At 35.6% G+C, this 10,000-nt stretch overlaps 1 protein-coding gene across 5 annotated transcripts in view; it reads left to right on the top strand.

Moving 5' to 3' along the window:
* LOC137617849 (runt-related transcription factor 1-like) overlaps positions 1 to 6,496 on the top strand; it is a 431,527-nt gene extending 425,031 nt beyond the window's left edge. For 2 of the 5 annotated variants that reach the window (XM_068347799.1, XM_068347796.1), the window contains 3 exons: positions 544 to 627; positions 3,362 to 3,490; positions 5,601 to 6,496. In XM_068347799.1, the coding sequence (XP_068203900.1) occupies positions 544 to 627; positions 3,362 to 3,490; positions 5,601 to 6,325 (938 nt within the window). In that variant the 3' untranslated portion in view covers positions 6,326 to 6,496. Of the gene's footprint in view, positions 1 to 543; positions 640 to 3,361; positions 3,491 to 5,600 lie in introns of all 5 variants that reach the window. The other 3 variants (XM_068347798.1, XM_068347795.1, XM_068347797.1) reach the window with 2 other exon arrangements.
* Positions 6,497 to 10,000: the final 3,504 nt, after the last annotated feature.

The following is a 10,000-nucleotide window of genomic DNA, read 5'->3' as shown; positions in this document are numbered from 1 at the left end:
TTTTGATACATTAATGTCTGGATTCTCTTAACGACCTCGGGATCAGAGCCCTAGGCGAAATCACACAAAGACAAGAGCTTGTGACCGGCCGGGAATCGAACCCTGGTCGGCAAGCTTGTATAGACAGTGACTAAACCACTTGGCCACGATCAATTCTAAGTACAAAATACCTGAATTCGACAGGTATAAGTACAGAAGAATTGTCATTGACTTTTATCTTTCTTCGTGGTTTAGTCACTGTCTATACAAGCTTGCTGACCAGGGTTCGGTTCCCGGCCGGTCACAAGCTCTTGTCTTTGTGTGATTTCGCCTGGGGCTCTGATCCCGAGGTCGTTAAGAGAATCCAGACATTAATGTATCAAAAATATATATGGCTTATTTGAATATATACATATATATATATATATATATATATATATATATATATATATATATATATATATATATATATATATATATATGCAAATTACCAATAATATCCTTTGTTTTATGCTTTAATTTATAGTTTTTTATATATACTAATTTCCATTTCTGTTTTAACAGATCCTTCTCAGTCTATAGGACTGGGTACAGCAGACGGTCACTGGACAAGTTACAGTGGCACGCATTATTCTTCGTATATCCCAGGTGAGACCACTGGTGAGTGACAGTATCAGGCAGCGTTCTCTGTTCTTTAGACTAGTGAAAACCACTTTTGCTTTGACATCTCCATATCTTCTTATTGTCCTCTTTGGGGAAAAAGGATATCAATGGTATTTACGCATTTTCCACGAAGGGTTCAAAACCATGATAGAGATGCGGTATGTTTTTTATTTAACACATTTTACACAAGAACATCTTAACTATGTAGAGTAAAACCATCAGTAATTTTGCACCACTGACTTGATGTTGCTTCCACGGGATTAAAAAAAATAATAGCTAGGCATTGTTTTTTCTCAAACATTGATTCTTGAGGAATAATATCAAGAAAGATAAATATTATCTGATAAATCAATGGTATTTTTACATTTGTCACCTATTATATATATATATATATATATATATATATATATATATATATATATATATATATATATATATATTCATATATATATATATATATATATATATATATATATATATATATATGTATATATATATATATATATAAAATTTATATATACATACATATATATATGTGTGGGTTCATAAACATGCATTTGTATGCATGTATACACACAGATATATATGTGAATGTGTGTGTTTGAGTGTATGTGTGTCAGTGTATGCGGGTGGATGTTAGTGTGATGCACATTTCTAAATTTTATGAATACCTATGCAAGTGCAAAATGTGTCCATTGGCGATGGCCAGCTCCTTATTTATTTTTCGGTAGTAGGTTGGACAGGACACCAGCCACCGGTTGAGATACTACCGCCAAGAGTTACAGGGTCCTTTAACTGGCCAGACAGTACTGCATTGTGGATCCTACTCTCTGGTTACGGTTCACTTTCCCTTTGCCTACACCTACACCAAATAGTCTGGCCTATTCTTTACAGATCCTCCTCTGTCCTCATACACCTGACAACACTGAAATTACCAAACAATTCTTCTTCACCCAAGGTGTTAACTACTGTACTGTAATTGTTCAGTGGCTGTTTTCTTCTTGGTAAGGTATGAGAGACTCTTAGCTATGGCAAGCAGCTCTTCAATGAGAAGGACACTCCAAAATCAAACCATTGTTCTTTAGTCTTGGGTATTCCCATAACCTCTGTACCATGGTCTTCCACTGTCTTGGGTTAGTGTTCTCTTGCTTGAGGATATACTCGGGCACTCTACTATATCTAATTTCTCTTCCTTTTGTTTCGTTGAAATTTCTATAGTTCATATAGGAAATGTTTATTTTAATGTTGTTACTTTTCATAAAATATTTTATTTTTTCTTGTTTCCTTTTCTTTTTGGGCTATTTTCCCTGTTGGGGCCACTAGGCTTATAGCATCCTGCTTTTCCAGCTAGGGTTGTAGCCTAGCAAGTGATAATAATAATAATAATAATAATAATAATAATAATAATAATAATAATAATAATAATAATAATAATAATAATAATAATAATATGCATGTAATTGATAAATAGGTTTTAAGAATTGTGATTTTTTAATCAATATTGACAGAAATAGGATCACCACTCAACAAGAGAGAGAAGGAGGAGGGGATAGAAAGTCTCCTTACTTGATTACAGCTTTATAGGCAAATATCATTCAGAGGAAAACGAAATATCCTAATTAACCTGATGATGAACAATCTAAAAACTCTTTCTAGACGTCATTCACCAATTAATATTAATGCAATTTCAAAAACAGGATAGGCGATTCTAGTTAAGACATGGATTGGCTTCTCTCTCTCTCTCTCTCTCTCTCTCTCTCTCTCTCTCTCTCTCTCTCTCTCTCTCTCTCAGTGTGTGTTAGACCCAAGCTATAAAGTAACTGTGTAAAGCTTTATTTTACAACGTATAAAACAATCACTTTTATTACCCTCTTATTGCCGATACCCCAATAACTGGTATGTTTAAGGCTTTTGTGAATCCATCCACTTAAAAATATCCTTGATTTTCTTTGTCATTCTCATTTTTTAAGCATATTAATTTTTTTTCATAATGTAACCCATTATACTTTCAATCTCTTTTCTTGACCAAATAACAATGAGATATTCGGGCTCATCATTTTACTCAAGCTATTCTGTTTATAGCACCTCTCTCTCTCTCTCTCTCTCTCTCTCTCTCTCTCTCTCTCTCTCTCTCTCTCTCTCTCTCTCTCTCTCATATACGTATGTGTGATTGTGAGTGTGTATATATGCATAAATTTTAGAAGTATGGGATATGAGGCGAGTCATAGGAATGGAGCATGAAAAACAGCTAGATTTTTCTCAAAACTGGAAGATATTATCGTCAACGCAATGCAAAATTTGAACTGTTTATAAAACTGATTCTTGAATTAATTGCTCCCCCCCCCCCCCCCGCTTATTTTTGGTTATTGGAAACCTGCTCCTTAATGTAAATAAAAAAGAAATATGCTGTCATAAGTTTCCTTTACGGCTACTAGTCAACTCTGTTATCTGTATACACTAATCCGCAAATCAATATCAAACGTCCTGAGAGAGAGAGAGAGAGAGAGAGAGAGAGAGAGAGAGAGAGAGAGAGAGAGAGAGAGAGAGAGAGAACAATACTGGATGGTAGTATTCAAAATAAGACTAACTTTATTGTCTACCTGAGTTTTTAATATTATGTTGGCGTACTGTACACACCTCAAAGTTAATTCTTTACATTTGAAAATACTGCAGCTATCATTGTACGTCCGCTTCAACCCTTTTCCTTTACTCCTGGCAGGGAGTCTGGCAGGAAGTAACACTCCAACTCTCCAGAGCGGTTTCACATCGACGCAAGCTCTTGGCTACAGCAGCGACATCACGCAGCAGGTCAACACGTTAGATTCCAATTCAACGCATTTGTCTACAGGTAAACAGTCCCACTTGCCTCTAGATGTTTATTTGTTGAACTAAGCGGGTTAATTGCTCGGACTCGGAGACCAATTTGATCTAACAGTAACATGTTTCAAAGATGATAATGTTCATTTTCATGTGTCATACCAGTATACATGTAGTAGAAAACTCGGCATTAAATTCAATACAGAAATGATAAACGTTTATCTTAAGAAGAAAGTGGTTGGGGTACTCTGGAACATATTGTTAGTAATAACAACAGCGGCAAGACATTTGGAAAAATAAATGTTATTCTATTTGGAGCAAAAGTAGAAAAAGAAAAGAAAAAAGAAATGCAACATTCAAATAAAAGAGAGAATGGTGTCTGTGAGGAACAAGACAAAGAAACGGGAAGAAATTTGAGACCCAAAATGCTCACCAAATTGCTCTCTTGACGGAAAATTAAAGCACTGTGCAACTGAGCCAGCTCGCCATTTCGCACATCGAATTAACTGAACGTCCCACCATAATTTACGGCTTTCCGGAGGTCGTCCTCGAGATGAGCTTGTGTGTAATTAGGCTTTAATTTAATATGATTTACCAGTCTTGAATGCCTCTTGTTGTTCTGCGCTAATTCACAATAACGAGATAAGACACAGCCCGGGAGGAAGAGCTTAATGGTGCATCCCGTGGGCGCAGTCGCTTGTTATGCGAGCGGGGAGGATCGTTACTTACCAAGATATCGAAATTTCCCAGGAGGGGAAATTGATTATAACGACGAGGATATGGCCTCTTCAACATTCTCGCTCTTTGCTTCAAAAAGCTGAAAGAAACATGTTTCCTTAGGCTCAATTGCTGTGCTTGCAAGCTTTTCTTTGTGCTGTCGTCACTCTTCATTTTGAAATATATTTTTTTCCAATAGAAAGTTACATTGTACACTCATCATTTTATTCTCACATAATAAATGGTTTGGAATTATTTTTATTCCGTAGAGCAAATCTGTTTAAAACCATATCAATCTGCATTAAAATTTAGGTAACAATTTCAAATATAAGAAAACATTCCTATAGCTATATTATGGCGAGAAAATGGTGTACGCCTGAACATCTGGTGAACTAGATTCCAGTAATTACGGTGATTTTATTTTTTTTTTTCTTTTTTTTCTGTGTGTGTGTTATTTTCCTTTTCCAGATTTATATATGATAAAATACAGTTTCTAGAGATTGAATTAATCTTTAAAATCCTCTCATTTGTGTTATCACACCTGTTTCTGTAATTTTATTATGAAAATTTGAAATTTCTTCCAAAGATAGCAATAATTAAAGAAACATAACCAATTATTGATTTGGGAATAACTGCAAATAATATTTCATTGACAGCCCTGACATTGGTTTTATATTCATTGATGTCATTATTATCAATTACTTTTATCACTATTGCAAAATCATTACCGAATGAAGATATTTTGCAAATAAGATGTATAATCCCATAACTTCCACATCGTCAATATTTTCTTTCTTGAATGTGGCTACTTTCTCATTTCTCATGACATATATATCGTTCTGCGTCGGTTTAGCAGTTATTCCCGTAACTGTCTTTCTCAAGTTTCTTGAAGATATGTCAAGCTAGTAAAGAGACGTCATGAGCTAGTGGCATGCATCCCTCTTGCTCATGAATTGTAATTAGTTTAATAAATAAGAGATGTGTCCTGGTATTCGGGACCAACCAACTACAACCAACCATCCATGACTATAACATACATGGACTCTCTCCATATATATTCTAACAATTGCTATTATTTTTTAAAATATTAAAAAAAATGGGTGGTCGTTGTAAAAATTGTTTCTATCAAGAGGAATCGGTGTCGCAGATGATATATAAATTGATATGCTTACCCGAAATTTTTATTTATTCATTTCCTTCGCAACCAAGGTTGCTATATTTATATTTATTTTAAATATCTTTAATATAAAAAGTTATGCCCATTAACTAAAAAATTATAAAACTTTCCAATAAGATAATATAGTTATTAAAACATGAACTCTATCATATCTATGTTTTATATAATCATTCCTGGGTTTTGAACATATATTTTTCCCGTCAAGTAGAATAGACAACTCTAACACGTGTATGATTTCCTTTTGCAGGGGTGATTGAAAACTCGCCGAGTTCTGGGGGAGATTATGAAAGCCTCGCCTCTTTACAAGCCCCGCAATCTCCTCCTCGCCACGAGTACATGATTGCTAGGTACTCTTCGCCAGATCCTCGTCACGCCGCCAGCGCGGCATCTGATCCCCGACAGGACTTGTCTTGTGCGCCATACACGCCACCAGCTACTTCGACTAATCCCGCACAGACACCTTCCGGCACTAGTGGTCTCCTGGTGGGTGGTTCGTCGTCTACTGGAGGCACAGGAAGCGGTGTTGTAGCTGCTGCTGCAGCTGCTACGGGAGGCGTTGGTGGCAGTGCGGGAAGCTATCCGGGATATTTGGGTAGCGGGTATTATACAACTACAACCACTGGCCAGGGTTACCTTTCTCCTAGTATGTCGCTCTTATACCCTCATCTATACCCTCAGCAAGGCCAGCTGGCACTCTTGGACCCACGCCAGGCAACAGCCGACCAATACAGTGGGGCCACAGCGGCACCAAATACTGCAGGACAGCGAGGGGACTACACCAGGCACGATGGGTATCGTGACATGTCCACCGGAGGAGCAAGCACACCCGTGACGCACCAGAGCATGATGGCCACCCACATGACACCGGACGAAACTCTGCATGGTGCTCATGGTCATGATCGTTATATGAGCAATGGCACTAGGGCAGGTGGCCCTTCTCCAAACGATCCATCTGTCTGGAGGCCGTATTAGTTATTTTTTTTATTTTGTGTGTGTCCCTTTTTCCACAAATCTCCAAGAAAAATTAAAATATTTTTTAATGAACTTAACTGCAATGTATTCTCAAGGCATTTACTAGTATTTAGAGTTAATAAACCATGAAAATAACATCTTTTAATTCACAATGGAAGTAGTAAAAGATTACTGATGTGAGGTTTATGTACTATAATACAGTTTAACCAATGACATTATTATTATTATTATTATTATTATTATTATTATTATTATTATTATTATTATTATCAGAGTATCGTAAAGGGACCACATGTTCCTCACAGACTTGTGATTATTTATAGTTATGATAATTCTTACTCAGAAGCTTAGGTATTGAGAGCCATACAGATGCAGTTTGTATATATTAACGAAAGCATAATTATAACATGTTGCAGTTTTTTCATTTCGTTTTTTTAGTTTAAGAACCCAGGATATTCACTTATGGTGTACCTGGTGTTGAACAAGACATTAAATGTACAGTTATTGTATGATAACAAAGTACAACATTTCCTGTAACCAAATTCGTTGTAGTAATGACATTTCGAATGTCGAAGATGCCCAGAAGGTCAACTGTTCCTATTTAGTACTGGCCTCTTGTAAGATAAACATATAAAGGATTGATGTAAAATATTACTAATCATACATTTACATAAGGATTATTTTAAGAGCCTTCCAGGATTCGGTTTAGCTCCTCGGGTCGAAGTTCAATGGTTACGTAACGCTCTGATATGATTCTACGTTCCAGCAAGTCAGAGGTCAATATCTTATATTCTGGAATGCCAAGGGAATTTCACTGACATTTCCTATGATCTGGTTTTACGGACGCTAGATTTAAACAATGATTTCTATACCCTTTTTTCAATATACTCACCAGTTCGATTGACTATACTTGTTGAAGATCCGCAAGTAACCACATCCCAAAAGTTTTTAAGCAGGTGATAGTAGCCTATATGTTCTAATGAATTTTATTCCAAGTCATTTTCACCGATATCTTGTAAGTTCGTTAAAGTTCCCTCAGAAGATTGCCAAGTGCTCCCAATTATAAGAATTGTCATTAAATGAAGATGGTTTGTCGCTTGTATATAATTGTATCTTAAAAGGATTGTTCGCGTTTGCTTGTTAAAAAATAACCAATCTAAGCGTCAAGGTTCTGTTTTCTTTCATTAACAAAAGGGATTTTACTAAATGTCCAAGCAGACTCTCTAAATGATATCTATATTTTGAGAGCAGTTTAGACGTCTTTTTAGTCAACGAGGTCACTAAACAGAAGTATGTGACTAGCCAGGATATTAACAAATATTCACATAGAATGTAAAATAATTTCTCCTTGGAATGGGCCTGGCCTTACATCGTTCCCACGTATACAAAAGAACCATATGGGTAGAAAATGTGACTAACGAAAAACGATGGGATTTTATGTGCGTCCAAACGAAAATTTCTATTCAAAGTCACACTTCTGTCTTTATTAACGACAAAAGAAGACAAAACGTAATCACCTCAAAGCTTTTAAAGCCTAACTGTTAGACTAACCCTACTGAAAACCTCATTTGGGGATCGGTGTTATGTTTAAAAACATCGAATTCAAAATAGAAAAAGGTTTAGATTTTGTTAGACCAATATTATGATAATTCAAGTCTTGTCGTACATCTGAAGTTTGCTTGATTATTTCTGGATGTTCAATAACAAGAATAAGCGTTGCATATAAAGTCTGACATTTGATAATGCATAAATTCAATAATGCTTACTGCTATAGGACGCATGTTACGCAATAGTTGAATGGAGCAATTATTTTTATCTGAATCGTTAGCAAGTTTAAGAGGATGACATATAATGGAATATATTAATTTTCTAATCTCTTGCTGAAATATGCTGACTTCGTACTATGTGATCGGATGTAGAAATATTTAATGAGGACAACACATTAATAATGAGTTAAGGGCTTTGTGTCATGTGCTGGTTCGCTAAGAATGAATGAATATTACTCAAAGCGACCTCAAATTTTGGAAGAAACGTGGATGGCGTTTCCCACCCTGCTTTTGGTTTACAATAATTTCTTCGTAGTAGGCAACCTACACCTATTACGAAGTACTACAGGCTCTTATGATTCAAATAAACAAACATACGTAAGTCTATGCAGTCTAAGGCTAGACTTATTCATTTAGATATCGGACTCGTTTTAAGTAGCTTGATAATACAAGTGTTTGCCCTCTGCCATTTTGGTTATAGTCCCTTTCTCCAGGTAACTTTATTCCAGGTGTAACAATGATGATCATCTTTTCTTGCAGAGTAATCTTTCTTTGTAAATAAGAATGTTGGCGTTTACTAGGTAAGGCTGCATCTCCTTCCTCTGAGTGAGAGACTTGTAATCACTCTTTCAGGGCAGCTTATCTTTCTTAGCACGAAGTTGTTCCTAGCTATGCAGAGCAAAATGCGTCACATTTTCTTCCATATGGACTCATGATTTTCTTAGAATGATAGTCCTTTTCATGAAGAAATGTCTTATCTGATGCCCAGGACTAAGAGAATATCTCGGAAGAGAATTTATGTAGTTGTTATTTATAAAAAAAAAAAAATGACAATAAACCTGAATATCATATATTCAGAGGTTTTTCTTTTCTCTTGATTATTTAAAGGTAGATTGTTGCAGGTAACCTCGTCTGTGTACAGATAATCCCCATAATGGAAATATTCTCAGACCATCGCCAAAAAAAAAAAAAAGCCAGCTCTCCCAAATGTACATGAACTTACTCTTTGCTCAAGTGATATAAAACCAGCAGAAAAAAAAATGTATATCCGACTTCAAGGTAGCATATTTATATATTTGTATAGTTTTGTCATTTATTTATGCTTGCTGAACCAAAGACAAGGTTCTTTATCTCCATGGGGGTTCCTGTTTCTGCTCAAAAAAGTGAAGTTGTCAATGACCTCAACTTTCTACTTTTGATTTGCATGGGCAGCTTTTTTCATTTCTTAAGTAATGCCACCAGAAATATTTGCAACAACACATCTCTACTAACAGAATCAACTAAAGGCCTTGCAAAATGAAAATGTATTGTGTATTCGACAAATTCTGCTATATCTTTCTGCAAAGAAATTAGAAAGCATTATTCTGGTGGCAGCAATCCGTGCATTACCACAATGATATTCTTAGAGCTTGACTGAAAGTCAGCTATCAGTCATAGCATTTTTAATACTTGTTAGTCAGTTAGATTTCTTCTTTATTTGTTAAGACACATGATCGTTCCTATAGAATGTAGGGTTAGCCAGTGCTGAGTCTCTTTGCAGGGGTTTCCTTCGTTTCCTTATGTCTTAGAAATACACATTTCAGTTGGAGGATTTGAAGGCAGAAAGATTTGTCGATAGAGATAGAAAATGAGACATAAAGACAGAGACATATCTTATTTCTTTAGTTAGATGTAGGAGTAAGGCAGTGTACCGCTGTATTAGGTTTTCACAAATATTCAATTATACCATTTCAATTTTTGAAACTTTTACCTCAGAATTTAACGTGGTACTAAAAGGATATGAATCAGAAGAAGAGAAAAAATTCTATGCTTATAATAATTCTTTCCACTTAGGGTGAAAACAAACTAAATTATGGAACGAATATCTACTACTTAAAGGATGCCGCTTGAAAAAGAAAATTGGCAAAAA

This window comes from Palaemon carinicauda, chromosome 24 (genome assembly GCF_036898095.1).
Source record: "Palaemon carinicauda isolate YSFRI2023 chromosome 24, ASM3689809v2, whole genome shotgun sequence".
In the NCBI taxonomy this organism is placed as follows: Eukaryota; Metazoa; Arthropoda; class Malacostraca; order Decapoda; family Palaemonidae; genus Palaemon; species Palaemon carinicauda.
Note: the sequence above shows the minus strand (reverse complement) of the source record. Positions and strands in the feature narration are given on the sequence as shown.